General features: G+C 38.3%; 4 protein-coding genes across 4 annotated transcripts; 2 read left to right on the forward strand and 2 right to left on the reverse strand.

Moving 5' to 3' along the window:
• The first annotated feature begins 2,539 nt into the window (after positions 1-2,539).
• Positions 2,540-4,291, forward strand: LOC141901273 (EF-hand calcium-binding domain-containing protein 12-like). Its single transcript, XM_074788415.1, has one exon. It carries the CDS (start codon positions 2,540-2,542, stop codon positions 4,289-4,291), a length of 1,752 nt encoding a protein of 583 aa, XP_074644516.1.
• Positions 4,292-4,484: 193 nt separating this feature from the next.
• On the reverse strand, positions 4,485-8,772 carry LOC141901519 (uncharacterized). The gene is made up of 2 exons (XM_074788811.1): positions 5,656-8,772; positions 4,485-5,536 (listed from the first exon to the last, which is right to left on the reverse strand). Exon 1 carries the CDS (start codon positions 8,140-8,142, stop codon positions 6,754-6,756), a length of 1,389 nt encoding a protein of 462 aa, XP_074644912.1. The 5' UTR covers positions 8,143-8,772; the 3' UTR covers positions 4,485-5,536; positions 5,656-6,753.
• Positions 8,773-10,049: 1,277 nt separating this feature from the next.
• LOC141900998 (eukaryotic translation initiation factor 4E type 3-like) lies at positions 10,050-13,418 on the forward strand. Its single transcript, XM_074788049.1, has 6 exons — positions 10,050-10,116; positions 10,197-10,291; positions 10,384-10,444; positions 10,530-10,596; positions 10,700-10,855; positions 11,333-13,418. The coding sequence occupies exons 2-6, from the start codon at positions 10,266-10,268 to the stop codon at positions 11,386-11,388; spliced, it is 366 nt and encodes a 121-aa protein (XP_074644150.1). The 5' UTR covers positions 10,050-10,116; positions 10,197-10,265; the 3' UTR covers positions 11,389-13,418.
• A 1,309-nt stretch (positions 13,419-14,727) lies between these two features.
• Positions 14,728-22,084, reverse strand: LOC141900996 (nuclear receptor coactivator 5-like). The gene is made up of 10 exons (XM_074788048.1): positions 21,951-22,084; positions 20,045-20,391; positions 19,640-19,747; positions 19,483-19,528; positions 19,323-19,382; positions 19,109-19,192; positions 18,848-18,967; positions 18,526-18,725; positions 17,476-17,730; positions 14,728-17,277 (listed from the first exon to the last, which is right to left on the reverse strand). Exons 2-10 carry the CDS (start codon positions 20,364-20,366, stop codon positions 16,691-16,693), a joined length of 1,782 nt encoding a protein of 593 aa, XP_074644149.1. The 5' UTR covers positions 20,367-20,391; positions 21,951-22,084; the 3' UTR covers positions 14,728-16,690.
• Positions 22,085-22,490: the final 406 nt, after the last annotated feature.

The raw sequence follows: 22,490 nt of genomic DNA on the forward strand, positions 1-22,490 counted from the left end.
CGAAAGTAATGATAATGAGGTTTACATGGCTGCAGTGAAAACACGAACGCGCAGGCCACATTTTAATGAACGGATGCGATTTTGTGGCACTCGGAATACAGAGGAAACGTCACAATTTTCCGTCACATTCGACGTCTAATTAACACTCTGGATCGAAGCCAATATCCTAAAAGAACTGCGCAAAATTTGCGCGATTTCATGTTATGACTTCTAAGAAGATGTCAATCTAACAAAACAATCTTTTATGTCAAAAACAAATGTATGGCGGATTTCAGTCTGAATTCCGAGAAAACAACATGTAAATGACAAAACAATCGAACTATCAAACAAGAGTACCGACGAAAGATATCTTTTAAGTGTAGTCCAATTAAAACAGAATGGTTACATATATTGCTGAGGTTAATAATAGTATCGCGTGGCACGTATTTTGGAAAATAAATGATTTACATCTTGGAACTTGAAGCGCTCGCAACTGACCGCGACAATTACCCAACTCATGGTGAAAAACAACACGAAGTAAATTGGTTTACTGTTACTGCAATTGTCATTTCGGGGGGTAAACGTGTATCCAATGTTATAACGCGGATCTAACAGTGATGTCAAGATTGTTGAATTACACCACGTATGCCTGGGAAAAAATCAGTAAACGTTCCAAGGACGGACCTCTCCGTGATAATTCCATCAATAGGCGAACAAATGAAATAAATTGTTTTATTAGACAATCCACAAAATAAAGAAATTTTAATATGAAACAAGTACACCACCTACAAAGTTCAAATGATATTGCAAGAGTTTTAACTTGGATCCCGGATACGACTTGCCTCTATGCCGGAATATACCATTGGACTAGCCCTGCTCTTCAGGGTTACTTTGGGACCGTTTTGGATACCTTTAATCGTTTGGGCTCCAACAAGTACATACTTGTTCGCAGCCGGCGATACGAAACTACTGGTTGATTTGTTGCGCACAGAAATACTGTAACTCGGCCCTGAGTTTTCAACGCCTGGGTAGTAGGTAGCTGGCCCGGGGTATTCACCACTTTTACACGGTCGCTCGAATCTTTTTGCCATGCTTATCTGCGGAGCTACGTTATTTTCCTGCCGGATGTTGTATTTGTTTGGACCTGGTACATCGTATTTCGAATCGCAAGCTCGTTTCCCCATCGTGTGTTTCGGTCCGTCGTTCCGCGTAAACTCCCGCGAGAGATCGTAGCTGCCCGGACCGGGAACGTTGAATTGCTGTACCTCGTCCGCTAAAGTGGGGACGGTTCTCTTGCGGAAGGTGTATGCTGCAGCGTTCGGTAGATTGATTGAAGTTACCGTATATTTCTCAGGTCCTGGATGCGGCATTGTCTCCGTTCGTTCAAACCAGCGATAAGCTAGTGGAGCCGTCTTTGCGTTTGTTATTTTTTCCGGCAATGTGTACATATTCGGAGCCGGGACATTCTGTTTAGAATTATGAGCGATATCTTTTTGACGACTGGAGATAGACTTAGCTACTGACTGTCCTATCGTCGAACTTATGTCATATGCGCCCGGTGCTGGGTAGTTATCACGTACAACTGCTGGGAGACGCTTAGCAAATGAATAGGCGGGCCCCGGTGCGGTGGTGATAGTATACTCAGCTGGACCAGGTCGTATCTCTGGTAAAAAACATTCGCGTCTGCTTGATCCAAATGACTTCATCGGGCCTCCGCCAACACAAAAATTTGGTTTATAGTTTGGTCCTGGTGTGGTGAATCCGTGGGTATCGACGGGTTGGACTAGACCATGCGGTGGCCCACTGATACAACTCTGCTTCCATTTCAAACCCATTGTATATTTAGCTCCACTTGTTCCAGTTGCCATATGGTTAACATTGTATTGAGAAGGAGGAGGTACCGTCGATATACCACGTTGAGTAGTCCTCCCTTTTCCTTTAATCGTTACCGTCTTCGTTCGCCATTGCATATTCTTCGAGGTATTGTAATCGGCTGGTCCGACGTTGTACGGTGGCAATGGAGACAGTTTTCTGCCACCTATTGAATATTCTGCAGCTTTGCTTTTGGTCAGGACGATATTTGGACTGTAGTCAGAGGGGGCAGGATTACAGGTTCCATGCGATGACAATGGAGTACCACCAGGCGGTGGAATGTACTCACCCATCGCTGTCCGGTGTATCGGTGGTCTTTGCGAAGGAGGTTTCATTGTTGATTTCCTAAAAGATAAAAGTACAAGGTATTGATTAAACATGATTCTCTTCTAAATGAAGTAAATAGATATAGTGATTCATATTGCTATGCACCATTATATACATTTCATATTTTTTCAAATAATGATGTTGCCACACCTTTTTGAAAGTGACTTTGAACTATGCGATGTCGACTTTTTCACCTCTGCATCGCTTGGTTCACCAATTCCCCATTCGTCTATTCGCTTCCCCCAAAGTCCAGCCATCGTTGCAGGGGCCATGTTGGTGTACTTGTCGTGTTGTCTGGTGAAAATTGCCAGGGAACTGAACTAGCAACGGTGGTAACCATGCACAAGACAAAAACGCTATGATGGAGAACCTTCAAACTCCTGACGCTAAAAGTATTAGTAACCATGTTATCGACGATCTTAAACAATACTCATCGAGGGATTTAAAGCACACAAAATTTTATCGTTGCGCCAAACGATCATTTACTGATGAAAAAATTCGCAGCAGACGAATTACAGCACCACTGCATACATCGGAAAAGGCAGGCATGTGGTCCATGTCAGCAAGATGTACCCCACACAGCCAGGTGTCGCCGCCGACGCTTAAACATGAAAAGAAACCGACATATTCACAAAGAGAGGAAGCCATGGATGTAATTGAATATGATGATTGGTTGAGACAGCGGAAGAAAATGCGACATGAATTGTCTAAAATGGGCATGAGCGAAGGTTATCTAGCGAGAAAACCAAATCTGACGCCCATAGAAAGTCGTCTGTTAGAAAGGATGCGAAACGCAAGAGCTGTGAAACGTGTCAAGTCTGCCAAGACGCTGGTACAAGTGAATATAACTCTGACGCAGGAAGAGATCGATGAACGGCGTCGACGTCGATGTACGAAAGCCTTACAGATCATAGAAAAACACATTAAGTTGAAACGAATGCGACTGCTCGATCTGTTTAAGTCTATCGATAAAGACAAATCATGGACTGTCACGAGAGACGAATTCAAATTGGCGATAGATCGTGCCGGAATTGCGCTTCCCGGTCCCGTTATGAATGACCTGATATTCGCTCTCGACGCTAACAATAAAAACGAACTGGACTACAGGGAATTGGCCAAAGCATTGGGTGAATGGAAGATAACCAAACGAGAAGTGAGAAAAAAGTTGGACCTCGGTGTCAACGAGGATCTGCCAGGGTTTAATCGCCGCCAAGGAATTCTTATACATTCCGATGAAATGGGTAAAACAAGCGCTACCGTGTTTGAACAGTTCAGATTGATTAACCAGCTGACCACCAGAAGGAATACGCAGTCACTCCTACCGCAGATAGCGACGTTCCTTAATAGCACTGGACAGCCACAACATCGGCAACAACAGAAAGAAAGGAAGACGGAGAAAAAGATCAAACGTCAAAATCGCGTGGAGGTAATAAAAGCGATCACAGATCACAGTAAACCGAGCGCCCTGACTGATGAAAATACGGCCGACCAGCTTAATCAATTCAGAGCCAAACAGCTGAAGGAATATTATAAGATTATGGAGCTGTGTAAAGAACGAAGTATAATATTTTCCGACGCCCTGTTGGAAAAGGCGCTTCTCTATCCAGCAGATCAGTCATACGAGGACATAGTGAATAAAAAAATGATCAGTGTACCGGGGGATCAACTTCTGTCGTGTAAGTTCGCTCAGATAAAACCGCGGCTGCCCTCGCCAGACCACACGTACAAACGTTCGCAGTCGGGTAAATTACTGATGGATGAACGAAAATTTTATCCAGCCGCTTCACTGTTAGATACAGCACCTACCCGAGTCGATTTATCGACGGGTAAAGCTTACGTTTCGAGAAAAGTTGACTGTTGGTTGACGTTTGAAGAGTATTGCAAATTGACAAAAAATATCGCCAGATATCGAGATGTAAGTGGAGTGAAAGAGAACGCCTTCTGGCCCGGTGAACTGCTGGATAAATTGAGATTATACATGGACGACGAGAAGAACGTATACGGTGCAAATACAGCTTTCAGACTTGTGCAAACAAGTGTGCCAGCCTATCCGGGTTACAACAGTATCGAATCGTGGCCTGAAAATGAAAGTGGTTATGTCATGCTGCCATGAAAACGTCCTGACTATATAATTATAGTCAGGACGTTTTGTCCTATCTTACTTTTTATTTGCCAGGAAAAAAACAAGGAACAAATGTTTAAACTTAAAATATATTTTTGATTGGCCAACTCTCAGTCTATACAGTACCCTTATAAAGAGAACAAAAATAGAAATTCTTAAAATAAATCAATGTTTTTTAATCGTAAACAGATTTTGCTTGATATATAGACAACATAGCGAAAAAGAAACGAATGTATGAAATCTTCTGTACACCCGATGACAAGGCGATTTAATAATTCTTCCTTAGGTTGGATTTCCTCTTTTTCTTGATAATAGTTGGGTCATCGTCGAAGGACAAATACACTTTTACAGGAGAAGGTGTTGGTGTGAAAATATAGCGCCACCTCTGAGTGCGGTCCGTTTCGTCGGGTGTCTTTTTACCTTCGATGTGGGGAAAAAATTTGCTTTTACCGTCGTAGTGTACGCACGATAATAACGTATTCGTCCTCGAAAAATCGTTTCGTTGCAGTTTTTTATTCGAATTGCTTCGGAAGGAATTATCGAATTTATCGTAACGTTCTCTTTCGTATCGATTCGAAAATGAAACGCGACCTTGATCGATTGGCGGCAGACGAGAAAACGAACGTAAATTAGAGTTTTTTCGACATTTTTCGCCTTCGATTTTCCTTCGAATGTACAAATCTCTAGACTGTTGTTTCAATGTGTATTTGGGTTCTTCGTTCAACGCTAGAGGAGCAAGCGATCCCCTCTTCAGGTTTTCATTCGAATTCTTAAACTTCGGCTTCGTTGGGGATTTCCTCGTGTGGTTTGCGTACGTAGAAAATGAAGTTCCGGTATCGAATGGATTATCAATATCCAAACTATCGTTAGTATCATCGTGCCAAACTGTTACGGCGAACTTAGGTTCATAGTCATTTTGAGGCGTGGCCGGTAGGCTGATCAGCCCGACTTTTACGCAGTCACTAAATAAACCCAATCTGCTGATATCTTTCCAGTCGCTATTTTCGCGTTGCAACTCCTCGATTAATTTCATTTCACCGTCCTGTAGAAGTCTTTTGTACTTAGTGAATTCCTCGTAAGTAATGTCGATGTTGAAAAATCGGCGAACGCCATTTTTATCGAAGTACCGTCGTGTGGATTTGACCTTGGAGAGGACAGATCTACCCGACTTGGCTTTCATAGAGCTTCGCAGCATCATATTGCTGCTTTCCCAAACTACATATACGTATATCAAACCTGCAATTGGATATTTGAAAATGTTTTATATAACGACAGGCGATCCGTCAATTTTGTGATTAAAACATCAATCATGTATGTATTAAATGTTTTGCATAACAATTTGATGCAAATTTCACCTGAGTATATGGGATTTCCAGAACGTTCCGGGACACGTTATACAGCCATCGATCTTCACCGTATTTGCGGACGACGCGAGAACGTATTTCCTCGATCCCGGCAAGGAGCAGTAAAATTAGTACCGACAGCTAATCATCGACTATATAAAACAGCGACCGCCGGTGCTAATTCCCACGACGATAAGAAACGAATAACGTTTGTTTAAAGGAATTCACACGGTATCAGCATGATTTATACCGGAGTGAATGATATTTAGAACAAGTCCGCATATGATTATAGATGTGTTGCTTTATACAGATAGCTACAATTATTTCTCAAAGCACACACGATATGAATTCTCAACATTTAAATAAAACACGTAACACTCGTACATAAATACTTCACGCAAATGATATATACACACAATTTCCAATGTTTTTGTCAACTTCTATAATGATAATGGTATATCTGCGATGTAAACGTTCGTGACTTCGGTTGTGTCGTCGGCTTCCATTAGCTCCGCATAATTAGTGTTTAATTCTGCGACGCGTTCAATGGAAATGATTCAAATTATCACGTACGAATTCAGTAGAATATTTCACCTTAAACATTATATACAACGCACCATCTCCTTCATATTCAAAAGAACATCCGAGCACGAAAAATAGAATATATATATATATACGTTCATATCCTACGGGTCACACGCATGTAAGATGTGTGCGTGATTTTCTCAACATAAATCGAAAAATTGTCTCAGTATTGAATAGTTGTTTGTTCAATCCTTTCATCGGAAACATTTTCGGTTAATGATTCACAATTTTCCCATTCGCCACACGCGTATGCTATCAAATAGACAATGGCAACGCATGGATCGAATTTATACGATACGCATTTTGTTTCTCGTCCTTTTTTCAAATCGTTGAATTTTTCATATCCGTATTTCACATGTTCATTAATTTAATCCTATCCGCTACCGTGGAACACGTCAATCTATCTGATTTTTAACGCGCGTGCGTCGATGGCTTCCATAGATATGAAAGGGCGACAGTAAAAATGTTGAATTGATTGTCATGTTCGCATCACGAAATGAATTACTTTTTCTTCTCGTCTCGAGATTAATGCAGCCCTAGAGATGGCAATCCGGATGTTACGGCGATGCTGTGACGTGCTCCTCTGCCGCGTAGTTTCGACGCGAATTTCATTCCAGCAAAAACCGTTGAAAGGGAATTTCCGGAGTCTTTTCCACCGGTTTGGTTCTTCAGACGTCCTTTCAGTTTGACGATATCGCTTCCTGAAGATGAGGGCGAATCCGGTTCGGTGGAGGGCTTCAAGTTGATTGCTTTCGAATTCTTTCTTTGAAATGATTTATTTTTACCAGTATGATGGATACTGTCCAACAGATCGGCGGCTCTCTTCGGTGAGTTGAAAGGTGAACGACACCTGGCATTACTCATTTGCGACGAACGACCGCTAACTGTGATATCATCCTCCTCGGCTTCTGAGTCCGAATGATCGTGAAATGTTGCCACCGCGGGCTGGCGGTATGACGATGAACGCTGAGGTGCAAAATCCGTCAGAATTTGCCGCACGATTTCGAAACTCGTGGCAGGTCGTTTTTTCATCATTCTCACCGTGGTTTGGGGGCTTTTTAACTCGCTGTAATCGTTAATTGAGATTACGCTGCTGACAGGCTTGGATTCCTCGCTTTCTACTATGATAGTTGGTATCGGTGTGTTGCAGCGATTGGTGACAGCAGGGGCAGACGTACAACGAGAACGGGGTTTTCTAACATTAGTCGTATCTCGGTACGACGAACGACCCCTATGTGAATGGTCAATACCCGTCGAGGCTCTGGTTATGTACGACGGAATTTCGACAAGCCTCTCATTTTTACGCCCAATCGGTATGAAATTCATTTCGAACGGGTCAACTTCGTCCGGTATTGGTAAAACCAATTTCAGCCAATCTAAAGCTGACTTGAACATAAATCTGTCTCTTAATTTCAATGAAGCTTTGTATTTGTAAACAAAAATTTTAGCTACGCCTAAATTTCCGGCGGCACATGCGCACATCAGAGGCGTCATCCCGTCGACGTTATAAGCATTGATAAAACACCCATACGTTTTTATTTCCGGAAGAAATAGTTCGGCAATTTCCGTCAATCCCAAATAAGCCATGTAATGGTAAACTGTATTCCCGTACTTATCAGAGTGGTTTATATCGCAATCATCTTTAAGAAGAATCTTGATAACTCCAAGTTGGTTTTTCAAAACTGCGTGCGCCAAAACCCCTCGCCCCAGTTTATCGAGGGCATCTCGGTCCGCACCATTATCTAGTAAAGCTTTGACCAGAACGGAAGCGGTAGAACTAGTCGGTATATCACAACATTTCATCAACGGACTCAATCCCCCAACGCCCTTCACATTCGGATCCGAACCCAAATCTAAGAGCAGAAGAAACTGTTTGTAACGACCATCTTTGAGAGCTTTGTGTAAACCCGTCATTTTAGAGCGCTCTATGGTATACGCATACCCAAGATTTTCAAACAACTTCTTCGCACAGTAATTGCTATAGTTCGTAGTATTCTTGTCAAAATCACTGAGAATCTAGGCCGATATTCGTGAGCGGCATCGTTGAATATTCTTCAATTTGTCAATTAGCCGCCATAGACATAATGACAAATTCACACGCGTGCGTCAATTAACTTTCGCAAAGGCAGTTCTTGGCAACGATAAACCATACAAAACATCGTCTTTCATTCCCCACCGATGACGGACAGCAATTAAATGTCGCCGTGTTAGGTACATATCCTATACATCCGCGAGATGATTCGAAATTCACCCGATATAGTTGCATTCCGATCGATCTCGAGGTTTTTCTTTTAGATATGCATCAATTGCGCCGATCGCGTGCCTCCAAATATTCGCTTCACTCTACCATTGATGATGTGTTCGATGTTTCCCTGGTAGCGACCGAAAATACGGTACCAATAAACCTATTGTTAAATACAACTACGTCAATCAGCAGAGCCGTTAACATTTAATGACCTCAGGTCGCAGTTTCCTTTCTGATATATTCTATACTATAGACATGCATAAAAGCTTGAATATCATCCGGTAGAGTCGCTTGTTTTCTTGTCGCTTATGTCCGTAATATAACGACCGTTTGATTTTCGTTATCTGGTTTCCGACCGAGGTCTAGAAGTTGAACGGAGTGCACAAATATCTGTGTCTTTATCGCTAAATCTGCACGAATTCGACATAGATTTTTTACGCAAACGGGCGTCAGTTCGTATTCGCAGGAGAAATGAGTAAATAAAAAAAAATCACCGTAACCGGTATATTTCTTTTTTTAAAGATTCTTTTAGATTTTAAGATTATGCTTCAAATGATTAGTCGTTAAGATATTATAGAAAATCAAATACGGCACAAAGAAAATCGAGGTTATTCAGCCACCCGATGTTAGAGCCGTGAAGGATTTCGTAAGACGATCCGCCGCGACCAACCTATCATTGCTTACCGTACACTAGCGCCACTATCATCGGGTTTGTAACCAGCCCTGGTAAGCCATGTAGGCCGCGGCATTTTTAGGGCGGTTTTATTTAAGCAAAAACTCTGAAACAAAATTTATCTTTCGTACCACTAATATTGCCAACAAATATTATTATCTAATCTTTCTTTATTCCCCTTTGATATTAAAGCTAAATACTTTAGCGATAAATAGTTATCTTCGAATATGCTGTCATATATTCATATTTATCATCATGATAATTTTCATCATTATCTATTATCGCATCATTTATAAAGATTATTAACGTACAAAAAAGATACCGTCTAATAAACATTTCCATCATTTACTGACGATTCAATTCATTCTTTATTGACGTCATGATGACGTCAATTGTTTTGATCATGTGACCTGTGTCAAGATGGCGTCCTCTAGAGTCGAACCTAAATTTGAGCTTAACGATGAAATCGAAGACGATCCTATATCCCCAAAGCTACACAAAGAGGCGATCTCTTCGATCGAGAATTCCGAAGTAACTGGAGTTCCATTAAGCACACCTTGGACCTTCTGGCTCGACAAGTAAGCCTGTAGTTTGGTGTTATTTCATTGTTATTGTCCTGTGTGGTTGTCAAAATCAATAAATCACCTTGACATTATATAGTCCGAGATCAGCTGTTTTTGACATTTCCTGATACGTAATAAACTTTAAATAAATTGAATGACGGTTATTGCTTTTGAAATAGATACAAGGCTTGTCTCATTATATCGAGCTTGTAGACCTAGAGGGCATCTCCTGTCAAGACCAACAAATTGTTGTTGTCTGTCATCAAAACTGCAATGAATTCTTTTTAAATATTTTTGGGCCTGATTTTACTAGATTTTGTTTAATATTTTTCAGAGCTGTTCGTGGTGCTACGGCTTCTGAATATGAAGCTAATTTGAACAAAATATTTACTGTAAATACTGTTCAGGTAATTTTGTAGGTGATATAGATCTTTTTGTTCATTTGTTTAGCCCCAAATAATCTAACCAATGCCATCAAATTTTTCAGGGATTTTGGAGTGTATACAATAACATACCCGATGTTGATCGATTGTCTAGTCGCTATAGTTATCATTTAATGAGAGGACAAAGAAGACCAATCTGGTAAGTAGAAAAAACGAAATGAAAGCAGTTTTTGTTGCAATATGTAATCAATCACGTAGGCCTACTAGATCACTATTGAAAATTTTTTTTAGGGAAGATGATGGCAATTGTCGCGGTGGAAATTGGAAATTAAAATGCTCAAAAGGCGATGCAGTAAGTAGCAGGTTTTTACATAGAGTGTGAATGCCAAAAATCTTTGAAAGTTTGTTCAAGCTCACATGACGAATTTCTTTTTAAGCGTCATGTGTGGAAGGAACTACTGCTGGCCGCTATTGGAGAACAATTCTCTGAATACATGGCTGAAGGTATTAATAAACATTTCAAAATGTATAAGTTGAAAAAATAATCAGGATTCAGTACTTAACTGATTCCAAAAGCGATAACCAACATTTTGTTGCATTGTTGTAGGTGATGAAGTAATAGGCTTAAGTATAAGTATACGCGAACGAGATGATATTATTCAAATCTGGAATTTAGATGCTCACCTCAATGAGAAATCACGTGCAATCGATCGTGTAAAAGAACTCCTACCAGATGTTACATTTACTGCCATATTTTATAAAGGTGATTGATATGAATTGATTTGTCTCGACACTAGCAGAGTGACCACAATACATCCTCTTCCAAATTGCCAGTGTTTTCCCGGTAAAAGCAGAACATTCCCGGCCAGTGCTCTGATGAATGGCAGTAGGAATGTCCCAACAGTTGTTATCGTATCGTGACAGACCCAAATAGTAAACTAGCCCAGTTAATATTCCGTCTTTCAGCTAAGATAATTCAATACGAATTTGAACTTACAATATGAAATGAAGATTGTAAAGTTATAAATTTCCGATAAAACTAAATCCACAGGGAAAAGGCATGAGCAACAAACACTATTCCCCTCTTTTTCCAGAGTTTTTATTAAATTTCCTGTATTATTTTGCCCGACAGAAATAGTTCCGTTTCCCAGAAACATAGTCACTCTGTCTAGATTCTCCTACGTTGCAGCCTACCTCCTGTTACAGTTCAGTTTTTTATACATATAACTTTTTGTTGTAGAATTTCAAACCCATCAGGCATTCGAGGCGGATAAAGTGGCATCATTGAAAGGGTGAATTTTCACGCGGAAGTTAGGCTTGTTATTTAAAAGTATGTTGCTGTGTACGATGTACATAGACTGCAACAAGACGTCATGATATACATAAGAAATAGAGATTGTCATGAGATCCTGTTGAAAGATATATATTTAAATAAACGATGATATATTAGTCGTGTGTGTGTGTGTGCGCAATACAATGTAGCAGAAACAGTTTTGTGTTCGTTTCATTTCATGCCGGTGAGAACACAAAATGAGATATTGCGGAGAACTCCAATTAAAATCTTTTCTTGACAGTATTTTCTAAAAGGAGTTATTTTAATTACATGTTCTGTATGATTACGACATGGAACATTTATTCATACATGTTCATGTCACCTACGTGACTACCTGTAGGTAGAACTGATGGCAAGGACAGAGCTATGATCCTGTGTTTTTTATGTTGAATGTTGATTAATTTTGTATCTTGTTTATTTGCTTCGAAAAAAAAACAATTGCTGAATAGCATGATTTTCCTATACCTGTACATTCGAAGTTCTGTGTGAAAATCCTTATACTTCTGTTGTAAAGATTTGTGATGTATAAATGGGTGTACGTACATGGCAACCCCTGGAATGTTATCTAAAATTGCAATTTGCATCGAAAGGCTTGCCAAATGAATAACAAATTCTTACTTGAAAGATACTAATATCAGCTTTACCAAAAATTTTGTATCCAACTATTCGCATAAATAATTCTTGAAGAAAATAATTGCTCCTAGCTAAGAAATGAGTGAACAAAAGATTTTTTAGAGGCCAAGTACAAGTGATCAAATACCAAAATGGTCAGTGCAATAATATGTTTACATCTTTTTGAAGAACTGTGATATAAGAGCATGATAACATTTGTTATAGATTGCTAATCGTCAACTCCAAACATTGAGATGTAACTCCAAACCGCATTTATAATCTTCTTAGATCAAAAGATATTTTGTGTGTTATTTTTGCCAGAACTAGCTGGAGTCTTCTAGGCTTGTTCTTAGATAAATAAGTTTTAGTAGTTTCTTCTTGCGTGCTTAGTCAAACTATCTACAATGCATGTTATCAGTCATTCTCAATTGGAACATTTTGTTGTACCTCAATTATATGATATTTGATAAGTCAACTCTTCCATATTCAGCTCCAGAAATCTGTCAGATTTAACCTTCCCCATGAGGACGAGTTGAATGAAAGGAGGTAGTGTAGTCATTATACTTACTGACCTACATCAGAAAATACAGATTATCAACTTTTAACTCAATAAATTATAATTAACTTGTGCTAAGTCAAATAATTGATGAAAAGCACGTCAATGATTATAGAAATACATTTTTATTTATATCAAATGAAATTATGTAATTGTTGAAACCGTGATTATGAGTTTTGCTGAGTAATCAAGAACTTTCTGATCATGACAATAAGCATTCCACTGTTTTTTTTTCTGCATGAAATTAATAAACACTGAAGTTTCATATAGTTTTACAAAGTTTTGGCACGAAGGAAGACATCATTTCAATATCCCCTGCAAATCATTTATACTTAAGTTTATTTTGTTGTTGATGTAGTTGATGTTATTAAGCCTATGATATTGTTTTCAACTTTTTATGTGAAACCCTCCTCATGAATGATAATTCAAAGTAGATAATTGAAAGAAAAATTACAAATTTACCTGCATGAGACATATCATGAACGAAGAAACATAGAAATTGAAATGATGTAGGCTACGTCTGATTTTTACGGAGATGAACGTTTGAAACTAACAACCCAAAGTTAACATCAACTGGATTCTCTATAACCTAGTCTGCAAGGTTCACCATCTTGACGTAAAGGAAAAACTACCGTAGGTGGATTTTGCTCAAGCCAGAAGCTGGGTAGTGGAAATGCTAGTACAGAATTCCGGTACTGAGACAAGTGATGTTTTCATCTATTTAATAGTGAAGATATCATTAACTGTGATAATGCTAGTTAAATGAGCATGTTGTAAAAATGTTGAAACATAACGTTATCAATGAATTACCAAGAACTAATAAATGCAATATTACATAAAATTATAATATCAGTTAGTTATCTCTGGTGGCTTATTCGTTGGCATTGTTATACCATGAACACCAATTGATGGGAGCTGAGAAACTTCTCCACCTTTTTGTAAGATTCACTGATTTCGAAATCTACTGTCCAGTAGGACACTGAGTGATATTCTTTTAGTATCAAGTAGCTAGCACCACTGAAGCACATCCATTTTATTGTAGGAAAGACAAGAATCTTGTGGCTTGCTACTAAATTACTAATTTTCAATTTCTAACATGATATGAATAGGAAATAGCACATGAGATATAACCATGGACTCTAAAACGAGTCCATAATAAAACGTACTAAGCCACAAAGCTAATAAAAATCCACATAAATCTTCGATCACTGAACTAAATGACCTCCACATGAATGTTATGATAGAAAGAAATCTCAGGTTTCATGATCATGATCAAATATATTTTCAATGCCAAAGGTTCCAAGAGTTAATCTACCCAGGTTAATTCCGGCAATATGGATGATTTATAGAAATGGATAAAGTCATACAGCTTTGGTAGGAATACATACCAAACTCTAGCAAAGCTTGAACTAAGCTCATAAATGTCACACCGGAAAGGAATAAATGTCAAACGACACAATTTCATACCTAATGAGGCTTTGCCAGAGAAAATTAACTAATCTACTAAATACAGTATATCTCTGTAATAATTACCAATTTATTCAGAATATCTAATATCAAAACCACTTCATGCATGATTTACAACAAACTTCCTGGTAAACAATAAATGCTAATTTTGAAGTTCTATACTTGTTAGAACCACATCCAATTGTCATAAATAGTTCACATTTTTCAGTCATATCCAATGAATTCCAGTTCAATGCGGTCATATATCCCTGAATATCTGTAAAGCTGACTGAGATCCAGATCCACGGGTCCTTTTTACAGGTACTTGAAATTATCATCCTCGCATCCAATAGCTACAATATATGAAATTTTATTTAACATTTTTCAAAACAACATTTCAGTAAGCGTGATATAAACTTTCTGTGTTACAACAATAATATAAGATAAGATACCACAATACGAAAGAAGTCAGAAAAATTTCCTCAAGCTTATATTTCATTCGACATTTTGACTATATCCTTATAGTCATCATCAGACTATGCCCTCATAGTCATATTCTGGAATACTAAGGAAACTTTTTGGCCTCGTTTTTCTATTGTATCATGGGATTTTATCTGATACAACATTTCGGTCTCATTGAAGACCATCGAATTGTAATGGGTAAATGGGGTAGATTTTTTACCTGCTATAATACTGGTAACCTAGTTTTTCAACAAAGGTCTATGACCTATACCCTGCCAAGTATAGATATCTGAACATATGTAGAAACTACCATCTTGCAATACAGAGGGAATGTGCAACAGGTTTCATCCACTATTCAGTAATCCTGTCAATGAAGAGATAAATGTAATCATTATTTTCAAGAACACAATGAAACAATAGCTGAAAAATTACGTTGATTAATTAGTGCTGATACATTATTTTTCAGGTGTAAGTTATTCGGAATTGTATCTGCGCGTATTTTAGTGTTAATATCGACAGGGATTAAATACAGTTTTTAGAGATGACACACTTGCGCCTATGATTATTCTATTATAAATGCGTTAGTAACAACGAATTTGGAAACACGTTTAAGCGAATCATGAACTGAACCAGATGCCACTTTTTGGGCGAAAAACAATTTGACAAAATATCCACGACCGTCGTAGATCATGGGAAGAATAAAAACCCGATCCATGTGTTTATCGCATTCACATGGTATTTATTGCACCTAGGCGCAATGAAGCTTGACACCGCTTCTATTAATGGCAAAAACATCTAAGGATTGATAAAGCATCGCAAAGATATTTTTCCTAAGACAATAATGTCCATTTAACACTAATTCACACATAGAAGTATCATAACAACAAGCCAGTTCTGGTTTATTGCTTCACATCTTTCTGGTTTTTCGGAAGCTTAATATCAAACAAATTCTCCGATAGCTTTCTGATTAGATGGACATGCACATGTACAATCATGTATATATACATCTAGATACGCAGAAAAATGTATACACGGGTATACTCGAACGCCGAACTGAATTTTCCTTTTACCGCGCTTGATTTTATAACCGCAAAGAAGAAAGCTTTTTGTTTTAAGAACCGCGATAACCGATCAACAATTTCCAACGGTAAATCATTCATTTTTATCCCTTTCGGATCAAGTTAATCGACAAATTATTCTTTATCATTAGCAGAGATTTAGTCTTTTACTTACCATACCTGGATGGCAACCACTGGTCTTGCTTTGAACTTGTCAGGACTTCCAACATCTGGACATAAACTACATTGCATGTACACATGGGACAGATGTAATAACTGTTCAATCATCATATCACTTTCATACATTACACCTTGGAGCACTAACACACAGTACTTTCACACTCCAAAATCCAGACTTTAAAAACTGGTTAATGAAATTCTATATACACCTTCTGACGTCACGACATCCAGAATCTAAAATCCAGATTTTAGGCACAAGCAATGTCCGAGATAAACAGGGCAACTAACAATTTAGAAAGGAATTTCATACACTGTTCTCAGCATTCGATCACAAGTCATCTAATCATTCATACCAGCTGCCAGAAACCAAAATTGATGTTGAAAATCAAGAAGTTTAGACATCACAACGGTTGTTTTCTACAGACAGGCACTAGCTTTAACCCTGAAAATTTGGCAATAATTTCAAAATAAATAGTTACTAATGTCTGATGAGTTAAAAACCAGTCCATATAAAAACAAACATGAGATATAAATGATATGAGGTAATCGAGGCAAATGACAATCTACAAATGACACTTTTATTACATAAAACGAATCCATTTATTTTGCATTTAGTATTGTACATTACATTTTTGTTAACAGATAAAGCCAAGAAAAACGTTCTAGATGCTACTGGTAATTAATACTTCCGAGCACCTGAACTTTGTACATCACTATAACAAAGTACTTTTGCACGATTCAACATTCATGTTGCACTGGGCGTTGCACTTATATTTTATTGGTATTATCTAAAATGAATAGGCCACATCAAAATTACTTGTAAGTAAAGATTTCAGTGTCAACTGACTTCATAGTGCAATACATGATCTAAGACAGAGTGGCCAGAAATACAAAACCATGTACCGAATGACCTATTTACAATTAGAAATGCTTGGAAAATCATCGATTCAACTAATAAGGTACCATAGACCTCATAGCATTAGGACCAGGGGGACCGGGTGGTGGTGGAGGGGCTTGTCCTCTTACCATACCAGGACCCATCATACGTGCCGATCTCATCTGCATCTGTACGGATAAATCTTGTGCCTGCTGCTGCTGCTGTTGTTGGGAACTGCTGACAGAAGATGCGATATTTCGAATTAAATCTGGACCGCTTTGAATAAGATTATTAAGAGCTTTCTGGATATTAGGATTGTCCAGATTTAACTGAGTCGTTGGGATCTTTGGCTGTTGCGGGGATGGTGTCAACCTGTGAGCTTGTTGATATTGCGGCATCATCTCTTGTTGCGGAGTAGAAGATTGCATCGAATATACAGGCATCTGAAACTGTGGTGACTGGAGCAGAGCACCAGATGATTGGGAAACTGGTGCTTGCAGCTGCGGTGCCATTGGTCCAGAGGAAAGAGGTGATGAAATAGTAGGCTTTGGCTTGACTTCACTTTCTGGCTGAGGCAATGGTGTACCAGGATTCAAAATACTCAATATTTTAGCTTGCAGCTGAGCCTGTTGTTGCTTAAGATCTTCTTTAGGAGGAGTTGCTGAAAAATAGCATATACAGAAATGTTAAGTGATGTTCCACACAATATAATACCCATTAAACGGTGGTTAGACTTGAGGAATTCAATAAGAATAGAATCCCACCTGAAAAGCAGACATTTAGATGCATTTAGACAAGTCATGAAAATTGACACAACTACACTACCACCAGGAAAAAGCGTTTAACGCCGCAGACTTACCAGCTTTCTTGTTTTGCTCCATCTCTTTTAATAAAGTACTGCGTCTTTCGGCTATGAAATCACGAACCTTATCAAGTTCTTCCATAGCAAGGTGACGACCATCGGCCAACAGATTAAGCAAGTAAGCCACATCGGGCTCTGGCGGTAATATATCACCAGGTCGAGAACCTGGCTTTTCACGGCTTTGCTGTATGTATTTCTCAAAGTTACGCGCAACTAGATTCATCGCATCATCCAAGGGCATATTTCTGTGCTCTGAGAGGAGAAAAGATAAAACATAAAACTTACACACAATTCTTTATTAGAATTTATTCAGTTATGCATACAATTCTTTAATAACATAAAAGTAAAGATCGATCATAATAGAATGCGTTTACCAAATAAGAAAGGTCACAAGGCCTGAAAACCTTGTCGCTTCAATTCAACCTGACATAGATGATAAAGGTTATGCAACGGGACAAAAAAGCAAATATCAAATACCAGTTACGAATGACAAATTCAACATTTCAAGCTCGAAAAAATATTTTATTTTCCAAATTATAACTTAACATATGAATGTGATGATTATGCCAATATTTGTAGTCGAAATGAGTGACAATTTGTCAAACATGACATACGCTGCCGGAAACTTCAAAAATCCTTCATCCACAATAAAAACAAGTCATTCCTTATACGTATAACAAGGAAAACATGAAAAATTTCTGTATAAAAATATGTCCTTTATTTCACACCGAATATTCGAAGTAGAAAATCACGCAACCCTTGGGACAACATCATAGCATCTTGTAGTTTGTTGCAGAGGCTTGACTTGGAGGTGTCTATAGATGATAGAACTGGCTTCAGAAAAAACCCTGTTTGACAGTTTACTATACCGCAAATGACACTGCCAGGTGTGCCAAATCAAGTCTATACAGTTATTTATAGTAGAAACTGGCATTATGTATGCCAAATGGCAATCATGGAAGAGAATTATGATTTCAACCTAAAGAAATTGTTTGACAATCACATAAAAAAACAGAAAAAACCAACTTGAGTTAAACACTAACTAACCTTGCGGAGTTCCGATGAGTATGTTAAGCGTGATAGATCGATGTAGTTCATTTTGTTCATTAGCAAAGATCACATAGAGAATTCCACGACGCATACAACTTTCTAGAGCTCCTTTCGGTGACATATCTGCTGTCAATACGACGCAGCCAACCATCATACCGATACTCTTTAATCTCTTGTCCAATAGATCACCATACGGCCTAAATCGAGAACAATCAAGTGGCCTTCGTCAAAACCATTTTTCAGCCTTCCTTCACGCTTTGTACCGGTATATCAAAAGTCGCTAAAGAAGTTTCCTTCAAACCAGATATATCGTACATACCTGAGTAACCTGTCAGTTATGTAAATCATAGTATCAACTGGAGGATTCGCTTGACCTGTAGGAGCAGGATACGAATCGCGATATACATCTTGCGCAGTTGTCATCCCATAGGTATCTCTTCTGTAATAAAATAGATATCCAGTAATGTATAAATACACTCCTATGTCTGTACATAAAGGACGAGGCGTAAAAATGCAGACCACAGTTATTGAACTTCACAGGATTTGTCTCGGTCAAAAATGTATGGATGGACTAGCATACCTATACGGATCATTCATCGGTGGCCGGCGATAGGGATCATCCACTGGCGCTCGTCTGTACACATCCGGCGTCATCCGTTCATCTCTTCAAAAACAATATTATTTCTTATAATCCATATTTTGAATATTATAGTAATACTGTGTCGTATATAGAGTGTAATACGTATATACGACACAGTATTACCATAATATTCAAATGTGGCCACATGATGTACCTATATGGATCCCTCGGTGGTCCTCTAAGTGGTGAACGTTCTCTTAGTAATCCAGGTGAGCTAAAATGAAAGTAAAATACAAGATAGCGTTAGATAAGCCTACATTTTGTGCATACAAATTGTGTATGAATTGTGTTAACTACGAAGAATGCAAACATACCTGGGTCTATACGGTTGCCTTCTGCCATCCATAGCCATCTTCACATCTACAAAAGAATTGTGTCTTAAGGTTATAATCAATTCAATAGAAGGTAAAAATACTAACTCAACAAAGGGAAACAAAAGGGAACGCAATAGTGTCATCAATTCATTCTTACCCATACGATAACCGTGATAAAGTGAACCGTTTTCAGCCTCTACTGCTCGCTTTGCATCTTCCTCATTTTTGAATTGAATAAAACCGTAGCTTTTATGCAGAGAAACACCTAAAACAGAAGGTAAATAACAGCTCTACAACGGTATCGGAGATATGGTAGAAATTTCGACTAATATCCGCCGACGAAATGAGAAAAGATTTCGACACTACACTTTTTTTACATGATAGACAGACAAAAATATGTAGAAATAGAAACAACACGAATTCGTAGCAAATTTCTGAACATAAATGCCTTGTTGGAATTGCAAAACACCACAATACAGTTCGAAGAATAGCATTTATTAGCATATAAGACAATTATTATGTAGATGTAAAATTTGTGCAATATGAGAAGCCTGCGTTTTACCTACGATCTCGCCATGTTTGGCGAACCAATTTTCAAAAGCTTCGCGAGTCATTTGGTTGGAATTAGTCGGTAAATTTGCGGCGAACACTCGGCTTTTCATCAATTCCGGATCGGAACTGTTCGTAAAATTTTTCCTCAGCGCTAATGGAATGGGACTTCGCCGACGATGCATGGGACTATCACTCCTCCGTTTAAAAATCTTATTCGGACTTCGGCTGCGACTGCGCCTGCTTGTACTGCGACTTCTTCTTCTGTCTGGCGAACCGGGCGACCTACGACGGTCCGATCCTTTCGGACTACGCGATCGAGAGCGACTGGGCATATTTGCGGTACGTTTATCATTCAATCTACAACAAAAATTGACAGCGAAATTCAATTTGAGTTGAATATGAAAAATTCTTTCTAGCAATCTGATAGAAAAAAGTTTTCAGCTATCAATTTTTATGGCTAATCGTCCTGATGATTTATGGCTTTTCAACGGACAAATACAATATTGATTATTTCATTATGTTTGACTTTATGAAGATTCAATGAACGACATTAGCATCTAATATACCAACCTAGATAAACCTGCGCGTAGAAAATCAAAATGTGTGGAATTTTAGAAATGGTCATGTAACTTGGCAGCCGATAAAAAAACAAGACGCCAACTGTTGTCATACCAAACCAGATTATTCAAAATTCAAAATACATGCAAACACTCGAACCAGAAGACAAAAACGCAAAACGCGAATGATCATGTTCAAAACTGCAGCCAATATCATCATTATATTCAGGTCTGAGTAGCATTAAGCAAAATATAACTTATGAAAATAAGCAACTTGTATCATTGCTTAGTTGTCAGTCTGGTTAGGCAACCATAAAAACAACATACCGGTAACTGGGAGTTCTCTATATGTCATATGATAAGGCCTAATTGCTATGAACTCCATCATAAATAATCATTGTTGTATCTAAGGGCTGAGGCAATGATATGATTTTTGATTATTGCAAATGTTTTTACCATTATCGCTAGTCTTTTGCCTAAAACATATCTGAAGAACTCCTATCTGTACATGCAACACCAGAGAAAATGATTAGTAAACAAACAGCTTTTTTTCATACTTTCTAGACCTTTCTAGCACTAATAAATGTGGCGTTGGAACCGGCGCGACTGCAGCAGAGAAAGCTGCGGCAATAATTTACTGAATGACCATTTTTTTCTTTAAATACTATGTTTTTGACAAATTGAAGTAAATTCGCCACACCAATAAAACCAGAACCTGTCAAAATCGGCCGCGGCAATCAAAAATTTCTTCCAACGCGCTTGATAGTTAGCTTATTTGAAAATACATGTATTTCATGTATCATTTATTACTAAATTGACAAGTACTGACCTAGAGAAAACAAAAAGGCAAAACAAGACAGCATCAGCTACAGTCACTCTGGATGGAGATTCATTTTTTCCACATGGGCTCGTATTTGAAGTTTGGAGGTGAACTGTAGCTTATTAGATCATCCAGTATCCCTGGTACTATACATATAAGAAAGTTCTTTATATATATATAGTACCAGGGATACTGGATGATCTAGGCTACAGTTCACCCCAATCTTCAAATACGAGCCCCTGTGATTTTTTCAAGTAGCCTACTTTGAATCCTTATCCTACCGAAGCTTACCCTAAAATCGGAGAAGTGTAATATACAGTGAAAAGACCTCAACATATATTCTTGTTAGTTGTGGGTCAATCATAATGTTATCTTGATTAATTCAATCTCGCGCTTGCTTTATTATGTTTTATGTTTATAAGGCCTAAATTTGAATTTGGATTTATTTTAGGCTTAATTTAGCCTTGTTGGTAATTCCGGAAGGTAAAAAGGAGCCGTAGTACCAATAACAAATATATAAATATATACTGCACACTTACTTGTGATCCTATAGTCGTTATTCTACTAGTTCAACGATCAAAAGGCATGCAAACTTACACATCAAATCCAAAAAACATGTTTGAAATCACCAAAACTGGAAAAAAATAGATAATGGAGTCTTGATATTTCCTACTATTCACAGTCCGTGACGTCATCAAAGCGAGTCAATAAATTCAATTCAATTATTTTTTTTTATGGGAAAGTGTAAAAACCGGATTGGGATTAGCTCGGTGGAGACGGCCTTATGTTGGTCCTTTGACCACCGCGACGCATCTTGGCATTTAGTATTAAAATAGGGATGATTTTCCCTTTTATTTAATTTTCCAAGGCGGTCGGAGTAAAATTCTGACTTGTGTACATGTTTTATTACTAATAGCTTTTATAATCGGCCGGCTTGTCGTTTTCGCCATCGGGATCCCAGACGCCTACGGGTAAACTAAAAGGCAATGCGGTGGGCCGAGTCTGACGTAGCATCTCCTTCCGCAGAAGGCCTACATACTCCAACGTTTTCAGATTAAAAATCATGCAACACAATAAGA

This window comes from Tubulanus polymorphus, chromosome 3 (genome assembly GCF_964204645.1).
Source record: "Tubulanus polymorphus chromosome 3, tnTubPoly1.2, whole genome shotgun sequence".
NCBI classification, from domain to species: Eukaryota; Metazoa; Nemertea; class Palaeonemertea; order Tubulaniformes; family Tubulanidae; genus Tubulanus; species Tubulanus polymorphus.

Bases quoted from the DNA above. Each gene is read 5' to 3' on its own strand.
- LOC141901519 (XM_074788811.1), bottom strand. From the start codon at position 8,142: ATGACGGGTTTACACAAAGCTCTCAAAGATGGTCGTTACAAACAGTTT.
- LOC141901273 (XM_074788415.1), top strand. From the start codon at position 2,540: ATGGAGAACCTTCAAACTCCTGACGCTAAAAGTATTAGTAACCATGTT.
- LOC141900998 (XM_074788049.1), top strand. From the start codon at position 10,266: ATGAGAGGACAAAGAAGACCAATCTG. The intron at 10,292-10,383 runs GTAAGTAGAAAA...AATTTTTTTTAG, and splicing joins GGACAAAGAAGACCAATCTG to GGAAGATGATGGCAATTGTC. The intron at 10,856-11,332 runs GTGATTGATATG...TTTTTGTTGTAG, and splicing joins TACTGCCATATTTTATAAAG to AATTTCAAACCCATCAGGCA.
- LOC141900996 (XM_074788048.1), bottom strand. From the start codon at position 20,366: ATGCCCAGTCGCTCTCGATCGCGTAGTCCGAAAGGATCGGACCGTCGT. The intron at 19,193-19,322 runs GTACATCATGTG...TTGTTTTTGAAG, and splicing joins CCACCGAGGGATCCATATAG to AGATGAACGGATGACGCCGG. The intron at 17,731-18,525 runs GTTAGTTAGTGT...TTCTCCTCTCAG, and splicing joins ACTCATCGGAACTCCGCAAG to AGCACAGAAATATGCCCTTG.